The sequence below is a fragment of the Muntiacus reevesi genome, chromosome 2 (assembly GCF_963930625.1).
Source record: "Muntiacus reevesi chromosome 2, mMunRee1.1, whole genome shotgun sequence".
NCBI lineage: Eukaryota > Metazoa > Chordata > Mammalia > Artiodactyla > Cervidae > Muntiacus > Muntiacus reevesi.
In genome coordinates this window covers 156,487,512-156,514,659 of record NC_089250.1, presented here as the reverse complement: position 1 = coordinate 156,514,659, position 27,148 = coordinate 156,487,512, and the positions used below count along the sequence as shown (strand labels likewise).

Below are 27,148 nucleotides of genomic sequence, written 5' to 3'. Positions count from 1 at the left end.
CTGGGGGTCTTTCCAACCCAGGGATCGAACCCAAGTCTCCTGCATCTCCTGCATTGGCAGGCAGATTCTTTACCACTGAGTCACCTGGGAAGCCCCAGAAATAGGCAATATTTCATCACAATTGTTTTCCATACTATGCAGACAAGAAAACCAAGGCACACAGGTTGGGTGTTTTGCTCAGAATTACTATTGATGGCAGAGTTTGGCTGAGGACCCCCCTCATCCCCCACCCTATCTCCTGCCTCCCCCTGCAGAGTGCTTTTCCCCATGCCAGGTTCTGGAGAAGGTACAGATGCAGCCCTTTAGTGGAGGTATGCAAGCTGTGGATAACTGCATTTAGACCTCATAGTTCCATCCCATTAGCTGCTGCAACCCTGGGTATAGGGATGATATTGCTGACTGGCCCTGGCAGGGCTGGGCACCAGGGTGGCAGTCCCGAGGCCGATGGAGGAAGCTCCATCCAACCATGTCCTCCTCCAGTTTCTCTGGGTTCTCCAGGACTCTGTGGAGGCAGGCCTACTGGCTGGAGTCTGAGCGGTCTGTGGTGGGGAACTGGCTGAACCGTCTCCTTTGCCAGGGGTGTGGATTGGGCTCCTTGGCTCAGTAGCACCGTCTCCAGCCACTGGAATTTATCAGCCACAAGTTTCTAGGAAATGCAAATTAAGAACTGCAAAGAAATGCAGGAGGATTGCTAAGAGGAAAAACACTGGGATGAGCCTCCTCTGCGGGCTTCTGAAGAAAGGGTCCTTGGGCATTGGGAACTATATTAGAAGACAAGCCTTTCTCTGCCCAGATGTGCAGGGGGAAGGTGACAACTTGTTCAGAAATATTTTTAAAGGAAGGGAAGGGCTGTGCTGCTGAGGGTAGAGCAGGCAGCTGCGGGTGCTGCAGGCCCGCATCCCAGCACACTCACCCCCCCAAAAAGAGAGCTCAGGCCCCCACAGCAGCACTGTACCTGGAGGCCTGGAAGCTAAACTTCCAGATCCTCAGTGTGACCCATCTTATATAGACATTGCTCTGATCAGCCCATGCGTGTAATTCAGACTAGGTTGAGAATGACTGATAGGAAATGTTTCACAATTTAAATGAAGGGCTAGGAAAAACCAGAGAAATCTCTGCTTGGTGGAATATGAGGCAGATCCTTAAGCTCCGGGTGCTTTTCCACGTAAGACTTCTATTCCCAAAGCTGCCCTTCTGCACCCTCCCTTTCTGTCCTCTCCCCTCTTCCCAGGACAGAAAACTTGAGTCAGCAAACTAGGCATTTCTTTTTCTGGAAATCTGTCAACTCTTTCTATAATGAACTCTTCCAAACAACTGAAAATGTTGTATGCTTTTACTGGAATCCAGGCTGATGACAGTGTCTCGAGGGTGGGGGTGGGAGTTGTGGGGGGGGGATTGTTTCTCTCTAGAAGCCCTTTTCCTTCATGAAATCACCTGGAACCTCTGTCTTCCATCCCCCTCCTGCAGGTTCTGATGAGGAATACATTTATATGAACAAAGTGACCGTCCACAAGCAACAGAATGCCGAGTCCCAAGACAAAGGTATGGGATTACTGCCGTGGACTGGCTGGCTCTCAGGAACGGGGCAGGTTTAAGCCTTGGTCCCACACCACCCTCCTTCCTTCCAGCCAGCACCACAGACAGGCCTGGTGCGGTTATTTTGGGAAGTCCTATTTTAGTTGATGGTATTCTGGGTTGATGTATTTTGGGGACGTTTCACCAACCAGGCCACCTCCTTGCCTCTTAAAGGTCTCATGTCCCCTTCTTGGATAAGGCATCTGTCCCTAAGATCTCTCAGCGTTTCCCAGCATCACCCCAGAAATAGGAAGTTATAATTCAGATGTTCTAAGAAAGCAGCTGTGTATGGTGCTGATCCCACGGCCCCAGCTTTATGACTTTTGATAGAGTCTGGATTTTATGAGTGTGTGTGTTGGGGGGGAGATAGGAGTGATGGGGAGGAAATGGTGCTGTCAGCAGTTGCCTTAATATTTGAAGGTTTTGTTCAAAGGTGATCTCTTGGCAGAACATTTTATCTTCCATTGGAAGGACATACCGTCTTCCGTGGTGTCTTACTCCCCTGCTCTGTTCTGCTCTCTGCTTTTCTACGAAACCCCCAGGACTGGGTCCAGCAGGATCCCAGGGAGGTCCGACGTTTGCGCAGCTGACTGGTTGCAGAGCCCAGGGGATTAGAGGCCCCAGCTCCCAACTCTCAAGCCCTAACTCAAATGCAGAGGCTTAGCCAGAGGTGGGAACACAGCACCCCAAAACTTTCAGTCTGGTAAAGCCTTGGCTTCAAGACTTCAGCCTGAAAAGCCCCAGGGTCAAATCTGCCTGGGCCTGTCTGTCCCGGCCGAAATGGGCTCAGAAGAGCCTTTGGCACCTTTTGTCCTAAAAGCGCACAGACGGTTGGTGGTCCAGTTACCCACGTGGCTTCCACCTCCTGCCCCACCGCCAAGCGTGGACTCAGCAGAGGTCCCCTGCATGAAAGCGGCGCATGTGCCTAAGGTTCTCAGCCTGCCTGCCGGGGAAACTGGGGGGCAGACAGACGTAATCACAGGCTCGGTGCTGAGAGCCGCTCAATATAGTGCCCACAGGCAGTCCTCCAGTGCCGGAGCTCTGTGGCCAGATCATTTTGGACACGGGGCAGGTGGAGGAGAGGGTGCGGAACCTGCCAGAAACCTCAAACTAGTTCCTTCTGAGGAATCTGCCCGGGGCCAGTCTACCCTATTCTTGGAGGAAAAACAGCACTGTCTCCAGGGACTGCCTGCCTGGGTAATTAACACCTGCTCAAATAGAACTCGGGGCTCATGTGACCAGACATTCCTGGGTAATGAGGCTCTACTGGGAGGCTGGGTGCCCCTCGCAGAAACCCTCTCCTGCTTGCTGCCCACAGCGCCCGAGGAGCAGAGCCCGCTGACCAACGGTGCGCCCCCCCAGCCCTCCTCGGCCCCTCAGAAGAGTCTCCCAGACCTCCCGCCCCCCAAGATGGTAAGTGTGGGTCTGGGACCCCTGATTTCCATGATGTGACTCTGTGAATGTCCAGTGGGTCCTCCAGATAGCAGTCCACCAAGCGTCTGGCATTTTTGGAGCATCCATTATATGGGGGGCAAGAGGAGAAGGGGATGACAGAAGATGAGATGGTTGGCATCACCAACTCAATGGACATGAGTCTGAGCAAGCTCCGGGAGAATAGGGTGGCCAGGCATGCTACAGTCCATGGGGTCGCAAAGAGTCAGCCATGACTTAGCGACTGAAAAACGACCATGTATGGGGCCTGGGGTAAGGCACCAGGAGAGACAGGTGATCTCATTTGCTCAGTGCAGAGACGAATGGCAGTGGGAGATGAGGGTCACCGTGTGTCCGAGGTGACCTGTCAGATTCTTTTCCAGCGCCCCCTGAGCGGGGCCACGTGCAGCTGTGGTCACCAGCTCCGGCCACAGTGATCTTTTGGAAGCGTAAATCACATCACACCACTTCCTGCTTGAAACCCACCAAGAGCTCCCACTGAACTTAGGACAAAACGTCCACACTCCTTCACATGGCCCCAGGGCTCACGCTGTCTGGCCCAGCTGTGTCTCCAGCCTCACCGCATCGGCTCATCACCGGCCTCCCTTCTCTTCCTGGGTTGTGCGCTGTGGTCAGTCCTGCCGCAGGGACTTTGCACTTCTTGGGCCCTGACTCTTCAGAGGTTGCTCCTCCTTAGTCTCAGACAGTCTTAGACAGACTCCCCCTGGCCTGCCCCCAGGTGAGACATCCCACCTTGGTGCCTGCCCCCACTATTGTCTGCCTTACCACCTAGTTACACTCTCCATGCTTATTATTTGCCTCCCAGAGCAGATGTAAGCTCCCTGAGGCAGGGGCCATGTCTCATCTACTGCTTCATGTCCTGTGTCTGCACACAGTAGGCCACACGTGTATTTGTTCATGGATGGATGGATGAGTGGAATTTCGGACTCCTCCAGACCTGGGCTCCAATCCCAGCTCTAGCTCTGCCAGTACTAAGCTCCTTGACCTTAAGCAAGTTATTTAAGGCCCTTGGTTTCTTGTTGTTTTAATGAAAGGCATGTGAACATCTCTCAACTAAGATCTCTATTCTTTGGCCTGGCAGACCACGTTGGTATTCAGCGAGGTGAGTGGTAGTATTTATGCTTAATGGGAGAGGAACTAGGAGTCAGGAGGTTTATAATGTCCCAGTGTCGCACAGCCTTGAGGAGGCAGGACATGGACCCAAGTTCTTTCCGCTCCAGGATCTGGTTGGGGCAGCTTCCTGGGAAAGGTGTGAGCTGGGAAGAATTTCTCAGAACATGGGACTCCACGGTGACTGAGCTCACACCGAGCCATCCATCGCCGGGTCTGTGGGCTCAGGTCACCACTGAGGGGGTCCTGACGCCAGACTGGACGCCCCCTTCATTCATGCCTTTCTGGAGGTAGTGTGGTTCTCCCTGCCGCCCTCCCAGCTGGCGGGGCAGGTCAGGAGTGCCTGGGCTGCATCCCACATCTGGGTGATAGCTGGTGGGGACCCTTCCTCCCAGGCTGAGGGAGACCTGATGGACTGAGCCCCGGTCCTGGGCATATGCCAGTGATGTGAGTGAGTGCTGTGCTGTGAGCCCCTGCCCGCCCGGCCCAGCCAAACATGGTCCTCCCATCACCTGCCGAGAAACAGAGACTCTGAGAGTGAAAACAAGGAGGTTGCAGGGCCAGGATCTGCAAGCAGGTTCTTGGTTTCTGGGCCACTCTGCAGCCTCCCGGACCTTAGCTCGTCTTCCCAGTCAAGTAGAGGAACAAGTTATGTCCCTTCCAGCTGCAGTCCCCCCTCGTTTCGACCCCAGGACTTGGGAACGGAGCCTGGCCTCTCAGCTTCCATCCAGTTGCTGCTGGTTTTAAGCAGGTGGGAGGTGCTGTGGTTTTCGGGTGCACCCTAAGCTCTGCAGGCTTCCCTGATAGCCCAGTTGGTAAAGAATCCGCCTGCAATGCAGGAGACCCTGGTTCAATTCCTGGGTCGGGAAGATCCACTGGAAAGGGGATAGGCTACCCACTCCAGTATTCTTGGGCTTCCCTTGTGGCTCAGTTGGTAAAGAATCCTCCTGCAATGTGGGAGACCTGAGTTCAATCCCTGGGTTGGAAAGATCCCCTGGAGAAGGGAAAGGCTACCCACTCCAGTAGTCTGGTCTGGAGAATTCCACAGACTGTATAGTCCATGGGGTCACAAAAAATCGGACACGACTGAGCGACTTTCGCTTACTCTCTGAGCTCTGCTCGCTGGATGTGGGGAGGAGAGGTGTCTGCTCCGAGCCAGCGCTGGAACTTTCCTAGCCTGAGTTGGTGGCTGATTCTGACCAGGGTGCCTTTGGCCTCTGTACAGCGGAGGTGCTGTTGCCGGTCCCACATGGGGCAGATGCCTATGGACCCGCACCGGGCATCAGGGGCGTGGATGGGGCGGAGCCTCCCAGGCACTGACTCCCTCTGCAAGCCTGTGTTTGAGGAACATGGCTCTGGACCTGGTGCCCGGGGTCTGGGGCTGGAGTGTGACTATACACTGATCAGGTCACAGAGTCCCACGGCCCGGGACTCCGGCTGGCTTGTCCTACTCCCTTGCCAGCCTCCTGTGACCTGGGCACAGAGGCCCCAAGGGCTCAGGGGTGGGAGATGCAGGGCCATCAAGCAAGGCCAGGGCAGAGGCCGGCCCCTGGAGAGCGATCTGCTGGCGTCAGCTGTGTCCGCCGGCCGTCAGGGCCAGGAGAGGCCCAAGAGGAGCCTGGTGCTGAGCGGGGAAGATCCCACCACCTGAGAGTCCCACAGTCCTGGAGTGACCTTTCAGACACTCGGTGACAGCTCCTGTGGACACAGTCCAGGCCCTGGGGTGACTTCCAGCAGAGCCAGTAACCTTGACAGGCTCCCCACCTTGTGGAATTTCTCTGCCAAGGAGGACCTTTCCTGGGTCCCTCCTAGTCCTGTCTCCATCACCCACCTCCACCCCAGGAGCCTTCCAGGTGTGGAGTGAGGGAGGAGAGGGCAGAACCCGGGGTCCCCACCCCGCCCGCACGCACCTGCCTGCTCCCCTCCTGCCTCCGCTCTGGTCCAGTCCGGCTGAAGACTTCGTCCAAGGGGAGTGCCGTCAGGGCGGAGCGGGGAACAGCTGTGTCTTCTGGCTCTCACAAGGAAGAGGAGAAACAGAGCAGCAAGTAGTTTGGGAGGAAGGAGGGAGCGTGGCCGCCAGAGCCTGGGTGACCCTGGAATCGCTCTTCCTCAGCCAGAGAGAGCTGTGTCTCTTCCTGCCCCAACCCTGGAGCTTCAGGGCACCGCCGTGGTTTGTCTGCCTGGACGCCCAGTCCCTGGGCTCACCAGTGGCTGTGGCAGAAGCTGGGTATCTGCCTGGGGTCCTCAGTGCCCAGGGCTGGCCAGGAGCATGGCCTCTGCCCCAGGCTCAGCCTGTCCAGTACCGGAGGGGGCAGCCAGGGGTCTGGGTGTGGCCAGTGACTCAGGCGGCCTTGGCACATCCAGGCCGCGGTCAGCCCGGCCAGGTGCTGTGGTTGCTGTAGAAGAAACAGATGTTTGCTGGCACCGTTCCGCTCCTGGCCAGCGCGGCTGTCTCCACCCCTCCCCTCTGAGGCCTGCACATGCATCGGTGCTAGGCTTCTGTGAGGGGAGGAGCAGCTGACGCCACCGACGGTGTCACCATGGTCCGTCTGGGGAGCCAGGACTGCGTCCCTCGCCGCCACCCCGAACCTGCCACAGTGCACCCTGGGGCGGGTTGTTCAAAACTGCAAGAACACCTCAGGTCACCTGGGGCCCTCTGTGTCTCATCTAAATCAGAATTGGTGAAGTACGTGCGTGTTTAGTCACTCAGTTGTGTCTGACTCTTTGCAACCCCATGTCTGACTCTTTGCAACCCCATAGCCCGCCAGGCTCCTCTGTCCATGGGATTCTCCAGGCAAGAATACTGGAGTGGGTTGCCTTTCCTCTCTCCAGGAACCTTCCTGACCCGGGGATCGAACCCAGGTCTTCTGCATTGCAGGCAGATTCTTTACCCACTGAGGAACATGGGAAGTCAAGCCTGTGACCAAATCCTGCACCACCTGCTTTGGTAAATAACATTTTGTCGGAATTCAGCCAAGCTTATTCATCTGTGTATTATTTATGGTTTCCTCTGCTCTACAATGGAAAAGGAAATGGCAGCCCACTCCAGTATCCTTGCCTGGGAAATCCCATGTTCGATCCCTGGGTTGGAAAGATCCCCTGGAGAAGGAAGTGGCAACCCACTCCAGTATTCTTGCCTGGAGAATTCCATGGACAGAGGAGCCGGGCGGGCTACAGTCCATGGAGCCGCAAAGAGTCAGACACGACTGAGCGACTTTCACTTCACTTCACTGTGTACCAATAGCAGGGTTGCATAGCCCCAGTGGCCTGCAAATCCCTTTTTCACTCTTTATAGGAAAAGTTTGCCAACCTCTGGCACGTCCCCCTGAGTGGGGTGGTGTTCTTCCCCGGCCCTTCCTGTGAACTGTGAGAACATTATTTCAGGTTCCCAAGTCACATCTCCTCAGCATCCTCATTGAATGTGCACCATCTACGTTGTCATGATGATAATTAAAAGAATTTTCCTTTATTCTTAATTCCTGGCATTTAGGATCTCTTGCTCCTTTGACCTCTGATAATAGACGGTTGGGTCTGTGTAATTATGTGACTCTCTTCTGAATTGTTGGAATTGTTTTGTCCTTAAACTTTACCCGGACGCTTATCTTTGGCCCTGGCAGTGCTAGGGACAGAGACTGTCCTGTTCTTTAAGGAGGGGGAGCGTAGTATAAGTCAGGTCATGCTCAAACGCCTCCTCAGTATCCTCTCAGAGAGCTCCTGGTCTTCCTCCACCAAACATGCACATGTGCAACTTTTCCCCCTTTGATTGACATTATTATATTTTATTCTGAAGGTTAGTGAAAACTAGTATTTGTTACTTAATAATGCTGAGTACTGTTTAATCCTTACAAAGATACCATGTGATGGTTATTTCTACCTTCCCCGTTTTGCAATAGAGGATCTGAGGCCCAGAGAGGTCAAGTCAGTTGCCAAAAATCACACAGCTCAGATGAGCCAGTGTCAGGATTCAAACCCAGGAGTCTGAAGGTCAGACTCCTGCCTCCACCCTATATGCCTCTCTGTACTGATTCACTTACAGATGACTTTGTACAGTGAGAGGTTTGGGAGACCCTCAAGAAACACCCCCTGGTGCTCCACTCCTGGACAAGAGGGCAGGCCCCTGTGGGGATAATAGCCATCAGGAGCTCCTGCTTGAGGGCTTACCCCCCAATTCTGTTCTGTTTTAATCGTGGGACTCCAGACCAGAGCCACATCTTGGGTGCTCAGAGCTTCTCTCCAGATGGGACCCACCTTCTCACCACGAGGAGGGTCCCCGCACCCCCTCAAGGGGAGAAGGGCTTCTTGGAGGATGGAGCTGGACGCCTGGCCTCCTCAGGAAGCCTGAGTCCCAGCACCCATCTGCGGAGACCTTGCTGAGGCCCAGGGGAAGGGAAACGCTTTCTCCTCCTGACCCCAGGAAGTCGACTCTCAGAGAACCACAGCTGGCTTTCACAGCCAGCCCTTCCTCTGGCTGACCAAGGGGCCGGGAATGCCTGGAGCAGCAAAGGTGAAGGGTCAGCCACGAGCAGCTACCACCTGTGTCCACTGTGTGGACCCCCGCCCCAGGGAGGAGCCCGCCCCCCTTGCCCCCCAGCCGCACCTGCCGGCCCAGAACGCAGCTGGGCTGCTTAGGAAGTGAGCAGATTTTTCTGCTCCTTCCTGCGTGCTGTGTGGTGCACCTGCTGGGCTGAAAGCTGTTCAGAGCCTGCCCCTGGGATTTATGTCAGCTCTCTTGGTGTCGGGCCAGATGGCATCAGAAGGATGTGGTGTGGGAGCCAGGTGGTGACCTGGCCTCTGCCAGTCCTGTTCATGCGGATGTGTCTCAGCTTGTTGGACAGCACTCCTGTCTGGCGCTGGGAGGCCCCAGACAATGATGGCAAGAGCCTCCTCGTATTTGATGTGGCTTCCTTGGTGGCTCAAATGGTAAAGAAGCTGCCTGCAACGAGGGAGACCCAGGTTCAATCCCTGGGTCGGGAAGATCCCCTGGAGAAGCAGATGGCAACCCACTCTAGTATTCTTGCCTGGAAAATCCCATGGACAGAGGAGCCTGGCAGGCTGCAGTCCATGGGGTCACAAAGAGTCAGAAATGACAGAAGTGACCTTAGCACACCAGCCCTATGGAAACTGACTCACACTTGTCTCCTTGAATCCTGAGGACAGGCTCATGTTTTTATGAAGAGGGTAAGTGAGGCACAGAGAGGCTGTCACATATCCATGGTTAAAGCTGTGGACTCCTAAAGCCTGGATTCAAACCCGCTTAGTTTCACTCTAGAGGCCATATAGATAGATCCATTAGCCAAACCACGGAAGACTTGGCTCTGGGAGCCTGGTTTGGGGGCAGCAACTGCAGGAGCATCACTCTACCCCTAGGGAAGCTGGGATCAGCTGCCCTTGCGGCCCCTGCTGAGTACTGTCCCACAGGGACTCGAGGCCAGGCTGACTGTTCTTCCACCATTGCCAGGGCCAGGACTGGGGAAGCTTTCTGTCATAGGTCCCCCAAAGAAGCTCATTTTCCAAGGCAAAGATTTCTAGATCTCTAGACCCATACCCTACCTGCCTGGCCCTCTTCTGGGTAGGACAGCAAATCCCCAACAGCCCACGGATTCCCCATTGCGGAACGCCCAGCGCAAGGACCTCTGACAACCAGGAGTGGGAATGTACTCCAGCTTTTGCCATGTCTGTTCTCAACTCATGAAGGTTCCCTCGGCCCTCTGTAGGGACTTTGTGATTCAGACAGATATTGGAGACCCATGTGGATGGATGCTTACCCATTGATGAGCTATATGTACTAATATTCACACCACAATCTACTTCTTTCTTTTAAAATTAATTTTTTGTTATTTTTGGCTGTGCTGGGCCTTCATTGCTGCAGGCAGGCTTTCTCTAGCTGTGGCGAGTAGAGGCTACTCTCTAGCTGTGGTGGCTTCTCTTATTGCAGAGCATGGGCTCATGTTGTGATGCATGGCTTAGTTGCCCTGCGGCATGTGGAATCTTCCTGGCCCAGGGATTAAACCTATGTTCCCTGCATTGGCAGGTGGATTCTTTTTTTTTTTTTTTTAATATCTGTCAATTTTTTAAAAAATGGAGCATACTGAACAACAAACTATCTTACATCTTTAAGGAAGAAAAAACACTAAATGTGAAGACATCACCCACTGAATTTGGACACAACACCTCTACTCAATTAAGAGAAACATTTGTACAGTCCAGTTCTTTATTTTTACACCCTTCAGGCCATGAATTCATAGGGAATGGGTTCCAATAGTTCAGGTTCCTTTCCACTGGTCCTCACAAAGTGTGCTTCTCTGGGTGGAGCAGGCTGGCGCTTCAGCTGAACCCAAGTCCCTTTCTCTTTGGCTTCCTTCTTTTTCTGATCATTTTCCTTCACACATTTTAGGAAGCTCCCTCGGCTCTTAGAGTGCTTAATATGCTCCATACGCACATTAATTCTCTAAGAATCTTGCCCTTGTTTGTTTACAATGATGCCGACAGCATGCTGGGTAACACTGTAGACTCTCCCAGTTTTGCCATGGTAACATTTGTGGCACATTCCTTTTTGAACAGTACCCATTCCCTTGATATCTACAATATCACCCTTCTTGTAGATTCACATGTATGTGGCCAAAGGAACAACTCCATGTTTTCTAAAAGGCCTAGAGAACATGTAGCGGGTGCCCCTCCTCTTTCCCTTTGTGTTGGTCATTTTGGCGAATTACTGGAAGATGGCGGTTCCAGCAGGTGGATTCTTAACCACTGGACCACCAGAGAAATCTTGCCTGTCTTTTTCTCCCCGGCTATTGCTTATGATCTTACCCTCATAGTCTGGTGCCCATCTTACAGATGGAATAATGGAGGGGTAGAGGACAATTTCAGGCTCTGTGCATCTCCATAATTGCATATGTTTTTTTAAATCCTACTCAAATTATGCTCATTCACCCTCATGTCATATAAGAATTTCAGGGTTGTCTTGACCTCTGAGCATCCTTCTTTGGTCCTAAATGTTCCTCACACCCTCCAGGCTCCCACGGAGATTTGACCTTGTCTATCAGAAGCCGTGGGCTTCCCTGATAGCTCAGTTGGTAAAGAATCCGCCTGCAATGCAGGAGACCTGGGATTGATCCCTGAGTTGGGACGATACTCTGGAGAAGGGAAAGGCTACCCACTCCAGTATTCTGGCCTGGAGATTCTGTGGACTGTATCATCCATGGGTCGCAAAGAGTCAGACACGACTGAGTGACTTTCAGTCACTACCAGGAGCTGTGAGCATTCATTGTCCAGTTAAGTGTTTATCTAGACTGACTAGTTAAGTAGATCTAGACTGACTCCCAACCGTCTGCTTGCATCTCTCAGCTAGTCTGCGGGAGCCATCCAATATCTGCTGAGTCAATGGTTGAACTTATTATGGGAGACGTTTGGAGGTTAGAAGCCTAATGCTCTTCTTCTGCGTGCCCCTGATGAGCTCTGGTCTTTGTAGAAAGTATATTCTATGTAGAAGCCATCATAGCTACCATGACAGACTGATGCCATCTGGACCTGTAAGTGTATTACACCGTGTGTACAACTATACTGTGTGTGTGGTGGGCATCAGAGCCTCATTTTCTGGGGGAGAACGCTGAGGTTTGGTGACGTTACATGACATGCCCACAGCCCTTCAGCTGATGCAAACCAAACACTGGACAGGGTGGCTGACGGGGGTCGCTGTAATCTCTCTTTTCCCTCTTGATTTGCTTGACCTCCAAGCTGGGCATTTTTTTCTCCTGGTTCCCTCTCCTTCCATCCAAAGGGTTAATTCCAAGTTGTTCCCAGTGTATCCTATCTGAAAATGTTTGTTTTATTTGTTCATACCACAGATTCCAGAACGTAAACAGCTCTCTGTCCCGAAGATCGAGTCTCCAGAGGGTTACTATGAAGAGGCTGAGCCGTATGACACATCCCTCAATGGTACATCCTGGGGACAGGGGTGGGAGGGGGCCGACCACTTCCTGCACAGAGGCCAGCGCCAGCTCCCCTCGTGGTGACCGGCACGCTCACCCTGGCTGGAAACACAGTGGGGCCTGGGATGCTCCTACCAGAGAGCATGGCTCAAGTCAAGAGCTGGCCACAGAGCATTTGAGCAGTGGTCTGATGGGGAGCTGAGACCTACAGCAGACCCAGTCCGCCTGCAGGGCGGGGCTTAGCTTGGTCCCCAGAGAGCTGGTTTACTGTGTCTGATGCTTTCTGTGGTCCTGCCTGGATGTTGCCGATTCAGCACAGAAATGTGACAGAGGAGAGGTGCATTGGCCGAGTGGCACAAGGCCCCGGAAGCCATGGAAATGTGGTCAGGCTGAGGCAGAGCCCACTTTCAAGGTTCTTTCACTGAACTGATAGTCCCTGGGCTCCCACTGTGAACCCAGCATGCTTCTAGGAGTGGGAACTCAGCACGACTCAGCAGTCATAGTACTTAGATCCAGGGAGAGAAGACAGGCAACATATAGACGGAGGATATGTCAGGTGGTGATAGCTTGTCAGGACCAAAAGTGGCAAGGGCTGAGTTGAAGCAGGAGAGGGATGTTATTCTCACTTAGGGAGGGCCTCTCTGAGCAGAGTGGCAAGTGGGTGGGGTTGGTACCTCCAGGAAGAACAGAGCGCACAGTACATGCAAAGGCCCTGAGGTGAGAGGACCCTTAGCATGTCTGGAGGCCAGCGTGGCAAGAGCAGGTAGGGTTGGGTGAGATGGAGGGGGATGTAGACACAGAAGGCAGCTGTAGACCCTGGTAAAGACCTTAGCTTTTCTCTGAATAGACTTTTCTCTAGCCTTTAGAGGGTTACTTTGTGGTAGACCTAATATAAATATTAAAAAGACCGTCTTTGCTCTGGGGGCAGGGCTCACGCTGGAGTGCTCTGGTCCTCAGCCAGTGGTTCTCAGCCTGATGAGGCTGGATCAGAACTGCTCTTGTTGTGGGGGTTCTATAACACAGGAACACCTTGAAGGTGCTGGAAGAGATAGTTGTGACCCTTCTCTCTGGGGGAGCTAGATTCTGGTCCCCTCACTCTCTCCCTTCCTTACCTCCTTCTCTTTCCTTTTTTTGTAAGTGAAAGGTCTTTGAAAGCATAAGGCAATTTGCAGATATGGGACATCAACGTCCCTGGTGGGGGGAATGAACTTGGCCTAAGGGGGGGCCTTGTTGGTGTCGGGGATGAGATGGGACCAGTCCCCTGGAGCACATGGGATCCTTGTCCTCTTTTTTCATGCCTCACCTACTGTCTGCAGTCCCAGGAACTGTGTGGGAGGCGAGGGCCTCTCTGGATGCAAGGAATTTTATTCTAAGAGGCTGGCTTTGTGGGCAGACGTCACTTAGCTTGTGAGGTGTTGTCAAGTCACCGCTGGACTGTGATTTCAGGCCACAGCTGTGGGCGCGGCAGGGCTGTCTGGGTGCGTCTGGAAGGTGGGGGCCCTGACTCACCCCGGTGAGCACCTCCATGCCTCTGAAGCCCGTCTCTCTGGGGTGTGGCCCCTGCCAGCCGGGGCCTGCCTCCCAGACGCTCCCGGGGGCCTGTCTGTGGAGCAGACACTTCATCTCGACACAAACAAGTGGTCAGAAGGATCTCGGGGTTTGTCTCTCAACTGCAAATTCGTATTGGTTTTATCCGGGACTAGGAGGAGAGGGGGGTCATCTCAAGGTCAACAAGCAGGGGCGGTGGGAAGATGCCCAATTGCCCTTTCTCTCCTGCCAGCACAAGGACTGAGGATGACCTGGGGGACCTTCCCCTGCATTAAAAGCTGGGCTGTCCTAGGCTCCAGCCTGCTGTCCACCACACCTGTTTGACCCATGGGACAGCTGATCACAACAAGAGAAGCGACCGCTGGACTCCAGCCCTTTGCTCTAGTTCTTTGGCATCAGCAATTTTGCTGACCTCCTGCAGGAGACCAGGGGGCGGCTTCTTGGCCTGCTTATCAGCACTGTGCGCTCGCGGCTCCCCTGGGTCGGGTGCCTCTCTGAACCCAGGTTTAGTAAATGCCCTGCCGTGAGTATAGCTACCGCACGGACAATGCCCCCTGCTGGGGTAATGGCGGCTGCTGTAACAAACAGCACCCCGCTGGCAGTTTATAGGAGCCCAGTGCAAATCTGATTCTCATTCTTGGACAGTTCAGCGTGGGCATTACTGGTCAGCAGGCTCCTGCCAGCATCGGCTTGGCCACCCTCTGAGGCCACAGAAGCCTCTGCAAAGAGGGTGGGGGAACCTCTGTGTGCTTCTAAAGGCACCAGCCAGAAGGACACCCAGGGCTTCTCTCCACATTCTGTTGGTGAAAAGCAATCACGTCTCTGGATGGGAAGGAGCTAGGAAACGATGTCCTTGGCCAGGCTGGGGCCTCGCCTGACAAGCCCACACCTCTGATGGGAACGTGCTCACTTCTGATGGACGGGCAGCCACGTTGCATCTCTTTGTGTCTCTGCCTCTGGACCTGCCCCTCTCTTCATCTTCTCTCTCTTCCTCTTGTTTCTTGCTGTGCTTCCGGAAATGCTGCAGGCCATCCCGGCAGATATCCCCCCTGTGGAGTCCCCAGATGGGTGCAGGTGCCTGAAGGAGTCGTTTACGCCACCATCACCTTGGGTACTGCTCGATCCAGAGCGGGAATGCCAGTGATCCCCGTGCCTGCTGCCTGGCTCGCGGAGGCGGGGTGCATGCCCGAGGGTGGCCGCTGCCCTCTTCCCATCCTCGTGCGCGGGTCCTACATGAGGATGCCCTGTGTCACCCTCCGCAGACCCCTGCTTGTGGCATCTGGAAGGATGGCTCAAGGACGCAGAGCGTGGCAGGGCCGTGCCGCCCTCTGTTCCCGAGGACATGCCACAGGACGCAGTGGCTGCGGTACCCACCAGGGGCTGCCAAAAGGGGGCTGAAATTATCTGAGCGTCCTGCCTTTCCCTCCTGCTTACCCTGCGACCTCTGGCAGCCAAGTGTCTGTTTAACAAAATCCTTCATTTATGGTTGTGCCATGATCGCTCTTAGGGATAAATAAAATGGTCAATACGTTTGCCCTAAAATTCCCTCCGAGCCGTTCCAGGTATCATCCCATTCCCCCCTGGAGGCCAATGGGCAGACATTAGAATTCTCCATGGAACAGGTGGGGCAACCCCAGGAGCACAAAACAGCCGGGGGCAGAGAGGAGGGTGGGGTCTGGCCAGCTTCTTCACACTATATACTCTGTAGCCTCACCCACTGACCCGCTACCCCAACGGCTGCATCTTTCTTCTTTCATTTATTGTGCAGCTAATGCAGTGCTGACAAGGGGGATTTCTTTTTTATAGAATCACCCCACCATTAGATCATTGAATTCTCCGTGTGGCCTTTCAGTACTGTTGTCTTTGCATAGATGATTGTAACTGCGCTTTCTCACTTGCCATCTTAAGGAGTCTTCTCAAGTTGCAGCTTAGCTTGCAAGAGCTTTCACTGATTACGGTTGCATGGTACCCCGGATGAAATCATGCTTTCCCCAGCCTCCTTCTGCTGACTGTTTAGAAGTACTTGCATGAATATCTTAATGCATGTAACCTCCCCCTGCCCGCCTTCCTTCCTTTTTAAAAAACTAGTTTCCTCGGATAAACTCCCAAGACTGGGATTATTGGGTCAGAGGGGATGGATGTTTTTATGGCTCTCGAAAAAACAGGCTGATGGGTTGTTTCCTGAGAGGCTGGTGTTAATTTATGTCGCCACCAGCCATACATGAGGTCAGGGTTCCCTACTGGGTAGCACCACTATTTTCAGTCTGCTTATTTAATAGGTATAAAATTGTGAATTCTGTGACTTTTTTATTGCCAGGAAGGGGAGTAGTATCACACTGCTTTTAAAGAAAACTGATATTAAAGTAGTCAAAGTGTTATTTTTAGAAATATTAAAGCAAAATAAAGCACATTTTTATTGGCATTGTAGCTAGAATAACTGTGGCCATGGCCTCATTCCATTTTCCTATATTTCTAGTTCAAAGGTGGTTCTGTTTTCTTAGTATGCAGGAACCTAGCTATGTAGGGTGTACCAGAGGCTTCCGGAGAAGGGAAGACGGGGGACACATGGGCTGTCTCTTTCCTGGTGGGTAATGTGGAGATGAAAGAGAGGTTCCATTCACTCTGACTTGAGGGGATAGAACATGTCTATGGAAGTCATAGGGAAGTAGATGTGACTTTCTGTTAGAGCTGCTCAGTAATGGAAGCAATTGTCCAGCAACCAGGGGGTAGTGAGCTCCCCGCCCATGGGGGAATTCAAGCAGAGGCTGGAGCAGGGTTATGATAAGCAGGATTATGATAAGCAGGATTCCTGAGCTGAGCCAGGGGTTGCTGGACCTGAATCCTGAGGTTCTCTTTTCTCCACGTCTTGCATTTTGAGGTTTGATATTTTTTTCTGCACCTAGTTTCTGTTGGCCTTGAAGAGGGCAATGAGGTCCAGAGAACAGAGCACCTCTGGCAAGGTGGTGGGGGCAGAAACTGAGGCACATGGAGTAGTGGGTACAGGATTGGGTGAGATGTGGTGAATTGAATTGGGGGATTCTTTTAAAGAGAATAAAACCGTAAGGGTGGCTCATTGCCAGGAAGGAAGGGTATCAGGTGGAGATGAGCAGGAGGAGCTGGGTTCATGCTGGGAGGCATTCTCTGGGGAGAGAGAAGAGTCTATGGAGGATAAGAGTGGATTCTCCAGGAGGGCTGTGACTGTGACTTTAGGAGGGGGAGAGTGGCCAGGAGGGCCCGCTCCTGCTGTGGGTTACTGCGCTTTTGCCTCCAAGAGTCATAGCTTCTCGCTGCTCCCAGGACAGGAGAGGGACAGAGCAGGCCTGCTGGGAGAGTTGGGGGGCGACCGCTGGAGGCTTGCCCACCTCTGGGCTCCGACGGCGACCCTCTCTTCCCGGGGCCTCAGAATGATAGAGCATCACCCATGCACACACACCAGAAGAACCAAGAAAGAGTTCACCCACCGCTTCATCCTTTAGTTGAGGAAGTGGAGGCCCCGAGGCCAGCACTGGTCTTCTCAAGAGCCCACGTCTGAGGACAGTGTCTGGTCAGAGGTTTCCGTGGGGTCTGAGATGACAGGATTTGTGGAGGAAAGGGGAGACACCTGGTTTCACGCTATCTGTGTCTGTGACCAGGGGCAGCACCCAAGACACTCTGCTCAGCGGCTCCGGGGCCGGAAAGTCTGCCTGGGCCTGCGGTTGGTGGCGACGGGCTGGTTCCAGGGCACGGGGCGGGGTGGGGAGGCTGGTCTGGGGCCCACGGGCTGTTCCTGCCTGCTGCCCGCCCTCCCAAAGGAGCAAAGCCTGTTTAGGAGCATCCCTTGCCCGGCAGGGCTGTGACAGTGAGGTCTTCCTTTGCAGAGGACGGAGAAGCCGTGAGCAGCTCCTACGAGTCCTACGACGAGGAGGAGAGCAGCAAGGGCAAGTCGGCCCCCTACCAGTGGCCCTCGCCCGAGGCCAGCATCGAGCTGATGCGCGACGCCCGCATCTGTGCCTTCCTCTGGCGCAAGAAGTGGCTGGGCCAGTGGGCCAAGCAGCTGTGCGTCATCAAGGACACTAGGCTCCTGGTGAGTGCCCTCCTCTCCTCTCCCCTCCCCTCTCCCCTCCCCTCTCCTCTCCCCTCTCCTCTCCTGGGAGCAGGATGGAGGTGGTCCCGGATGCCAGGCACTCAGAGCTTATTACATCAGGAAGTTTCTACTTCTCCCCAACCTGAAACTGTATGCAGAACCTTATGAGCATGGATGAACATGCTTTTTTCTTAACTAGAAAGGTCTAGTAGTTGACAGCAGACAACAAAGATAAAGGGGTCTGTGATAACCAGCCCCCTCCTCCCCTAATACTATTCCCTAGATATTTTTCCAGGGATCTTTTGGTCCCCTGGTCTGTGCGCTCCTCTTTCTTCACATCTCAGCCTCTGGAGGTTTGGGGCAGAGCCTGCTGCCCAGTTAGGGCTCCCCTGCCCAGCACCCAACCCCCAGTGTGCTGCGTGAGAACCATAGGCATCTCTGCTCAGAAGCTGGAATGTTCTGAATGACTGATCGTAAGACCCCTAACGGCATCAGAAGATGGTATTCTGACCACAGCCCTGTTTCTTGTTATTTTAAATTAAACCTTGGTTTTATGCCCCAATTTGAGGTTCCATGGAGTCATTACAAACACCCCCTTTTTGCTAGTTAAAACCTGCCCTGCTGTGTGCAGATGTTTTCAGGTAGTCCTGTTAAGCAGCTTCATAAGAACCCCCATTTTACAAGTGAGAAACGGAGGGTTGTACATTTTCCCTGATAGGGAAGAGAGTCGCTTCCTTTCTTTGCTCACACATCATCTAAGTGAATGATAAACTTGGCCTTCTTCCCCTTTGGACCCCTTACTGGGAAAGTTGAGCCAGAAAGAGAAGCAGAGAGGCAGAGAGCTGGGGAAAGTGCCTTCCACCCTGGGGAGGTGGGGATTGCCCACAGAGGACTCCTAAAATAGGAGCCAGCCCAGACCTGCAGGGAGATTAGAGCTGCTTGGGTAAGCAGGGCCCTGGAGTGTCTCTGGAGAGTTGGAGGGTGAGGCTAGAGGGAGACACAGATGAGCTGCCTGGTGGTTCTGATGCTGACAACACACTCTGCTGACGTTTGAGGTCACGGTTCTGCCCTTGCACAAAGGGCTCCGGCCTTCTGGTCCAGCTCTCAGCGGGCCCTGCCCCCCCAGCAGCGCCCCCTCCTCTGCAGAACCCAGCCGACAGCGTCACGCCTCTCCTCTCTTGCAGTGTTACAAATCCTCCAAGGACCACAGTCCTCAGCTGGATGTCAGCTTGCTGGGCAGCAGCGTGGTGCACAAGGAGAAGCAAGTGAGGAAGAAGGAACACAAGCTGAAGATCACACCGCTGAACGCCGACGTGATCGTGCTGGGCCTGCAGAGCAGGGACCAGGCGGAGCAGTGGCTCAGGGTGAGGGAGGCGCCGGGCCTACGGGAAGCGGACCCACTCCCCTCTGCGGCCCCCAGGGGTTCCTGCAGTCCCGGCTCCCCTGATTTTTCAAAGGGATGACTGCGGTCAGGGTAGAGAGTCTACCATCCTTCAAATCTGCAGGGCTTCCCTTGTCCTAAGTGGGAGTGATCTGTCTTGGGGAGATGGATCACAGGGCTCAGTAGCCAGGTCTGCGGCCTTGGCAGCCACCTGGACTTGGGCTCCAGCTGAAATCCACTTGTCTTCTGGCCTCCAGGGAGGCATTGCTGGCCCGTGAAAATGCTCCTCCCAAAGGGGGCAGTGTGGACAGTGACAGGCAAGTCTGGGAACTGGGGTTTGACCAAGGCAGCACGCAGGCCCTCCACAGTGAGTGCCACAGCCCCCAGGGGCCAGAGGACCATCTGGCAAATGTCGCTTTTACCTCCACAAGGAGCAGCCACCCCCGCCCAGGATGGGATGAGAGGGGGCTTTTGGAGCTCAGGGCGGCTACTCTAGGCCTGCTTGGGTTCTGCTGCAAACCCCACCCACCAGTCCCTGGTGCCCCACCAGAATGCGTGGGGCCTGCTGGACCTAGGGCCAGGGAACCCCCTTCACCCAGCTGGGACCCGAAAACATAGGTGGGCTGGGTGCAGGGGTGGAGGCCGGGTGCTCTGCTCCTCGGAAATTCTGCAACCTCTCTCTCTCACCCCCACCCGCCTGGGGTGGCTGACCTAGGGGGGGCGCACCCGCCCTCCCCCGACCTAGCGGGGGCTCCAGCTGTGGTCTGGCTGTGAGTGCAGGTCTAAAGGCCCTTCCTCTTCCTTCAGGTCATTCAGGAGGTGAGCGGCCTGCCTTCCGAAGGAGCTTGTGAGGGAAACCAGTTCATCCCAGATGCCCAGCGCCTGAGCTGTCCGAAGGTACGCCTCTGCCCGGTGTGGTTCAGTTGCTAAGTTAATGTCCGACTCTTGTGACCCCATGGACTGTAGCCTACCAGGCTTCTCTGTGGGATTTCCCAGTCAAGAATACTGGAATGGGTTGCTATTTCCTTCCCCAGGACATCTTCCCAACCCAGGGATCGAACCCGTCTCCTGCGTTGCAGGCGGATTCTTTACTGACTTGGCTACTGGGAAAGCCCAAAGCCTTTGCCCCTGCCCAGGATGCGGCGAGAGGGTTCAGTTCCATCGGGGCCCAGAAGAGAGTTTGATTCTGGTTTTTTGTTTTTTTTCCTGCATAAAATTACAGATGGAAAATTGGGAGCTTTGCTTTTGTACTTTAGCCAGATTGATAAGAAACATACCATGCTTGACTGAGGGCAGTAGCTTCAGCTTGGCAGGGAAACTGATGAGGATGATAAAGACTTTATAACATTATCTTGCTTGGGGGAAAATTTATTGGGACGGAAGTCACTTGCCTCCCTTCTTGGGCAGGGAGATTTATTTTTCTAGGCTCTTCCTTCCCACTTACTCCCTGGTAGATCTTCAGGGGCTGGGAAACCATGTAGGTGTGGACTCCAACCAAAGAGTCCTGCTGCTCATTTGCTTGGAGCTGTGGGGCCCCTGCTTTGGTGTCAAAGTCAGTAAAGTTGGGCTGGGTGCTGGCCCGGGGGCGGGGGGGGGGGGGGTGGTGGTGGTGGTGCTGTCACCAAGGGGTCACACTCCATGTCCCCAGGTATCTGCAGGTGGGTACCTGAAGCCTGGTGTGCACAGAACAGAGGGTTCCTGTTTCTCATTTTGAGGTCTCCACCTGTGGCAGGCAGGTGGACATGGGCCACCCCCAGGCAGGAGAACCCACAGCCTTCTAGAGTGACAGAAGAGGGCCTGATGTTTTCCTTGTCTTATTCATTTTTTGGTCACTGATAAGAAAAGTCCGAGCATACCTGGGGATTTCTCCATGTTGGGATGAGAAATGAGAGTTCTCCCTACAGACCTGGAGTGCAGATGCTCTGGTCAGGTCCTGCAGTCCTTGGCCTCTGGTGAAGGTGCTGTGGTTGGGAATCCCTGGTTTGTCTTCCAAAGGTCTGGAGTCAGTGGTTCTAGGAGAAGCCTGATTGGAATATGCTGAGTGTCTGCTCTAGGGGACTGTCTGTAGTCTCACAACAGCCCTGGGAATGCAGACAGGGACAGTCTCCCTATCTTAGACACATGCAGGATGGACTTCAGAGAGGTCCCGCCTGATTAGAGAGTGTTCTAAGTGGGATTTGAATCATGGTCTGACCCTGTGCACACAAACCAGCCCTTCTCCAAAGCCTGACGTGTGGGTGGCACAGTCAGTTCTCAGAAGACATCCTCGCACCCTCCTGCTGGGGGTGCGTCCCAGGGCCCTAACAGTCAGCTCCAGTTGCAGCGCTGACTCTCATGCACCCCTGAGGCTGGCTACCTGCTCTCCCCCGTGACAGGGCCACCGTCACATCAGTGGAGCAGTCACCCTGAGAACTCGTGAACGAGGATATGTGGGAGGCTTGAAGAAGGGGAAGATGCTCTGGGATGCGGCAGGGAAGCTCAGAAGGGAGGGCAAAGGCAGGTCCTCCAGGGAACCCCAGGGAAGCCTGGCTATGTGCCACCAGTGACTGGGACTCCAAGGTCACCCCTGGCCTACACCCAAGAGTCATCTATTATTTCCCTTCCATTGTGGTCTCCAAGGTAACCATTTCCAGACAGGATCACCCACTTGTGTCTCTCTCTTCCACAGCCAGATATAACGGAGAAGTACCTACCAGCTTCGGAGTGTGGAAGCCCCATAGATGGTCACCCTGAAGTCCCAGAGACCAAAGACGGTACAAACACTTTGGCTCTCGGCCTAGGGCGGGGAGAAGGGTGGTATCCCAGTCTGTGAGGCTTGGCCATCTGGCTCAAGCCTACGGGGTTTTAACAGCTAATTGCAGCATGCCTCCAATTTCTAAACTGCTAAATATACAGCTGATAGATACTGGAAAAAGAGAGTGGCCCAAACTGACGCGAGTGTCATGAATTGCTGGGGCAGAATATTCTTTCATCTCTTGTTTGCTAACCCTGGTTCAGATCTCTCTGAGCCAGTTCAGTATGTAAAGATTCTTCAGCACTGACATATTCTATAAGAGGTTGGTGGGCTCCTCTTGAGGGTGTGATTCTAGAGATACCGACTTTGACCTGCGGAGTCTGGCCTTGAGCACAGACGTGTGCGTGTGGGTGTGCATCTGTGAAGAACAGATGTGTGTGTGTGTGTGTGTGTGTGTGTGCGTGCTCATGCGTGTGCATACATGCGTCCACAGTGAGGAACAGACAGCAAGGGAACAGTTCTGCTATTTTTTTCTGTCTTTCATGAGACCACGTCGGTAGGCTGTGTGCAAGGCTGATGACTTTTCCTCTCATCTTGATAGTCAAGAAGAAATGTTCTGCTGGTCTCAAACTGAGCAACCTGATGAACCTGGGCAGGAAGAAATCTACCTCGCTGGAGCCTCCGGACAGGTCCCTCGAGACATCCAGTAAGACTTGCAGCCGCCTCCAGGACCAGAGGGCCGGCTGTCCCCCCAGGGCTGCGGCTGGAATCTGGGAAGGCAGCTCAGACAGCGAAGGCAGGGCTGTGGGGTTTTGCTCTACCCCCTCCCTGGCGGGTGAGCCCACGGCTCACAGTTTCTGTTGATCTTCGCTGCAGGGAGCTCTTTATGACTCCCCAGGCTCTCTTGCTGCAGTGCTGGCTCCTGTATGGAAGTGAAGGGTAATTGATGACTGTTCTCATAATGGTCTTTAAGACTGTGTTCATTTGATCAATATGGATGGAGCATGGTAGGCGTGGTGTTAGGGAAGGGGGACTAAGGAGACAGAAGAACAGTCCCAAGAGCTTCCAGCTCAAGAGAGAGGACAGCTTTATACCCAGAAGCACAAACTGTTAGGTCTTAAGAGCTCCAAGAACTCAGGGACAGAAAGAACCTCTCTTACTCTGTGGTCAGAGACGGCTTCCTGAACCTGAGCCTTGAAGAGCGGGCACGAGCTGAACGGGCTGGGCTGGCCCCGCAGGCAGGAGCGGAGACTGGGAGGGCCGCAGGAAGACCCACTAGGGGCGACAGAATCCCGTGCTACTGGTAGAGGGTGTGGGTGTGGGTGTGGGTGCTGGGAGACCCTCGAGGTCATCTCTACTGCTATGACTCGACCTTGAGCAAACTGAGGCCAAGGGAGAGAGAGAGAGAGAAAGACAGGAGAGATAAGAGACTTGCCCAGAAAATACCCTGGCTTCCAGCCTGAGGCTCGTTGCTGTGCTTGCCGCTGGGGCCAGAAGGCCACCACTGTCCATCCTTGGGCCTTTCCTTCCTCTTCACGGAACCCGTGTCCCAGCCCTGGGCTCTTTTCCTGAGTCCCAGTTCACTCTGTGCTTCGTGGCTGGCAGGGTGGGCTGGCGAGACAGGCAGGCAGCAGAAGATGGGGTCTTCTCTTCGGAGCTGGCTGGTCCTCCAGCCAGGGCCCTGGGTACCAGCCCGGCCAGCCTTTGCAGCCTGAGAGGGCACGGCGTTGGGCCTGGGAGCCTGGTCCCAGTGAGTCACTTTGGGAGATGCAGCTGGGCTATTGCTGGACGTTACTCAGCAGGGAAGCATGCTTCTGTCCCCTGTGGCTGGGGAAGGGCCAGGGAGAACACAGACTCCTTCCCAGGGCTTGGCAACTCAGCTCCCTGCCTCTCTCTGGCCCAGAGAACTGTGATGGGCGAGCGAGGCGCCTGCCTCAATGAGCCAGTGTTTCGAGGTCTCGGGCTCACATTCTTCCACGTTGCTGCTGTGATGGGATGGTCACGTGGCTCTGGGAAATTCATGACCCCCACTGAGAGTCCAGCACTGGGCCAGGTGCAGAGGTGGCCATGCACTTTGACTCTGGTATGTGGGCCTGGGTCATCCTGGCTAAGGGTCAGAGCAGATGCTGCTCCCTTAAGATGGAGAAGGCATCCACGCTGCAAACCAGTGCCTCTGGGAAGATGAGCAGCACAGACAGACGTCAGCTCACTGCCTGGAGGTGGGAGAGGGTCCCGCAGGCTGGACTTTCACTGGTCTTTCCAGCCCCGGGGACAAGTCTGTGCTTTGGCACATGGTGTCAGCTCCATAAACATTCATCTAAGTTGGGAAGGAAGCTGAACCCAACACATGCAACCATCTAAAAGCAAGAAAGGCCTGAAGGATGGGTGTACCCCAGCGCTGGGAGGCCCTGGGTGCTGGTGGAGAAAGGAGGCCTCCCTAGTGGAGGAGCCACGGGGCACAGACCTGGATGCTCGAGATGGACATAGCAGGTTCTGCCATGACAGAGTCTTGACAGGCTCTGTGTCCAGCTGGGAAGCTGACATGGAAGCAGAGTGTCACTGTTCCAGTTCTCAAGTGTTCCGAGGCTAGCAGAGCTGGTGGGGGTGGGGAGGTGTGCAGAAACCGACAGAGCCAGGGCCAGCGCCCCTGGGAGGATGAGGAGGACTTGGCCAAGGGGAGGAGGCCTCTGCAGGCTGAAACTGAGTGACCCAGGGATGGCAAAGTGTCAGGGGCTCTTAGGAAGCTAAGGCTGTGGAGGTGAGGGGATGGATCATGGCTGGAAGGGGGCTTCCTGCAGGTGGCTTGGGCCGGCAGAGCTGGGGGAGGGCTGCTGCAGGCACGGGCTTAGAGCCGGGAGACGAGGCCAGGCCGGGGAGCCTCGGTCCAGCACACACACCCGCACACCCACACCGTCCCCCCCACACACCCACACCCAAACCCACACCACCCCCCCCACACACACACCCACACACCCCACACACACACCCACACCCACCCAAACCCACACCCCCCCCCACACACACCCCCACACCCCCCCACACACACACCCCCACACACCCCCACCCCCACACCCCCACACCCCCACACCCCCTGGCCTGGTCTAGCCCAAGACACAGTTCACTGCCCTCTGGACACGCCTTTTCCAAAAACCAGTAGGGCTGCGTGCTCCCCTCCTTCAACGGGTCTAGCCCCTCACACAAAGGAAGCAGAAAGACTGAGGTTCACAGCCTCTACGAGGTTAAGAAGTTCTCTCGGGCAAAGCCTGGCAAGTCTTGGGGCCGAGACTTAAGAGGAGCGTTTCCGGAGGTCCAGGGGCAGGCAAGGGCAGTCCTGGGCGCCCGCGGCCACCGACACGCCCTCAGCCGTGTCCCTGCCCGCAGGCTACCTGAACGTGCTGGTCAACAGCCAGTGGAAGTCGCGCTGGTGCTCCGTCAGGGACAGTCACCTGTACTTCTACCAGGACCGGAACCGGAGCAAGGCGGCCCAGCAGCCCCTCAGCCTGCTGGGCTGTGAGGTGGTGCCGGACCCGAGCCCGGACCACCTCTACTCCTTCCGCATTCTCCACAACGGCGAGGAGCTGGCCAAGCTCGAGGTACCGCTGGCCGGGGCGGTGGGGGGTGGGTGGGCAGGCAGACACGGCCAGGGCGGGGGTCACGGTCAGGACCGCAGCCCTACCACGGGAGATTCAACTCAGCTGCACTTTATTTTTACTTGCTCTGCCTGAGATTGTTTGCGTTTTTTAAAAATTTCCATTCCCTTTCTGACCTCAGGGTGGTTGTGTTATAGGAACGGGACAATGAGCTATTTCCTGCACTTAGGGTAGAAGGAGTATTTATAACTCCCTAAGTTGCTGGAAAAACTTTCTGGGGACTCAAAGCGGGTTTGTGATTTCGTTTGTGTATCACCAGATGGGACCCAGTACATAAAAATGCAGACGGTTAGGGTTTATCTTGGGGGAAGAATAAGGTTTGTGATACAATTGCATTATTCTCACTCCCCACCCTCTGTTTGATGTTATGTTGCATTTACAAAAAAAGAGGTGACATAATGCCTTGCCATGAGCTGGGCAGGCCCAAGCCAGGGTGCTTTATACGCACTTAAGCACACACCCCAGTTCATTCCTGTTCACCTAGTCCTGGCTCCAGGGGTCTTCATCCTGAATTTGCTCCAACACTGCCCTCTTGTGGCTAAAAGGGGCAGTTGCGTCCCAAGGACAAGCCTGTGTCCCTTCCTGCATCCAGCCATCCTATTGACAGATACCTATTCAGTACCATGATATGGTGAACGAGACAGATGTGTTCCCTGGCATGGGACTTACCTTCAAGAACAAGAGTGAGATGTTATTCAGTATCCACTTTGTCACTTTTCATGGGCTGCCTCTAGCTACTGCTGACCTTGTAATCGCTAAGTAATGACTAGTAATGGTAACCTAGTAATCACTGAGCAATGGGACAGGAGCTGTGAATCTGTATCGGAGTGTGAATGCTGGGTGGGTGGGGCTGTGTAGAGAAAGCCTGTGGGAGGGGATGGGGGCTGATCTTAAGAGCAGTGGTAGACCCTGTATTCATGCATGGATGTGAGAGCTGGACCATAAAGAAAGCTGAACACTGAAGAACTGATGCTTTTGAATTGTGGTGTTGGAGAAGACTCTTGAGAGTCCCGTGGACTGCAAGGAGATCTACCCAGTTCATCGTAAAGGGAATCAATCCTGAATATTCATTGGAAGGACTGAAGCTGCAGCTCCAATACTCCGGCTACCTGATCAAAGAGCCAACTCACTGGGAAAGACCCTGATGCTGGGAAAGATCGAAGGCAGGAGGAAAGGGGGGAAACAGAGGATGAGATGGCTAGATGGCATTGCCGACTTGATGGACATGAGTTTGAGCAAGCTCCAGGAGATGGTGAAGGACAGGGAAGCCTGGCGCGCTGCAGTCCATGGGATCACAAAGAGTCAGACACGACAGAATGACTGAACAACAAAAACCCTGAAGGGTTTCAAGGGAGGGTGTCATGTTCAGATTTGGATTCCAAGATGTGTCCTCCATCTGCTGGGTGGGAAGGAGGAAGGGGGAAGGGGGACAGGAAGGGATAAAATGAGACCCATCGCCCAGGGTGGTAATGGTGGCAGCAGGAACTAGAGGCAGCCTGTGAAAAGCTGTATTGAGAAATCCACTTGAAAATGAGTACGAAAAGGAAACCAATGTCAAACTGCACTTTTAGCTGCCCTTCTCATCATGAACACAGAGCAGGAAGGTGGCAGAGCTGTGTTGGGTAAAGCCAGCACGGTGGTTCTTTTGGTCATGAAAGTAAACCTGCAGCATTTATGGGATTCCCAGTTCTTTCTCATTATAAA

At 54.3% G+C, this 27,148-nt stretch overlaps 1 protein-coding gene and 1 pseudogene across 4 annotated transcripts in view; one reads left to right on the top strand and one right to left on the bottom strand.

The window, feature by feature from the left end:
• AFAP1L2 (actin filament associated protein 1 like 2) overlaps positions 1–27,148 on the top strand; it is a 115,988-nt gene that overhangs the window by 79,024 nt on the left and 9,816 nt on the right. For all 4 annotated transcript variants that reach the window (XM_065923386.1, XM_065923384.1, XM_065923385.1 and 1 more), the window contains 9 exons: positions 1,468–1,542; positions 2,894–2,988; positions 11,985–12,075; positions 17,474–17,679; positions 18,864–19,043; positions 19,868–19,957; positions 21,729–21,813; positions 22,396–22,500; positions 25,176–25,387. In XM_065923386.1, coding sequence (XP_065779458.1) covers positions 1,468–1,542; positions 2,894–2,988; positions 11,985–12,075; positions 17,474–17,679; positions 18,864–19,043; positions 19,868–19,957; positions 21,729–21,813; positions 22,396–22,500; positions 25,176–25,387 — 1,139 coding nt within the window. The remainder of the gene's footprint in view (positions 1–1,467; positions 1,543–2,893; positions 2,989–11,984; positions 12,076–17,473; positions 17,680–18,863; positions 19,044–19,867; positions 19,958–21,728; positions 21,814–22,395; positions 22,501–25,175; positions 25,388–27,148) is intronic.
• Positions 10,290–11,042, bottom strand: LOC136158327 (large ribosomal subunit protein eL21-like; annotated as a pseudogene).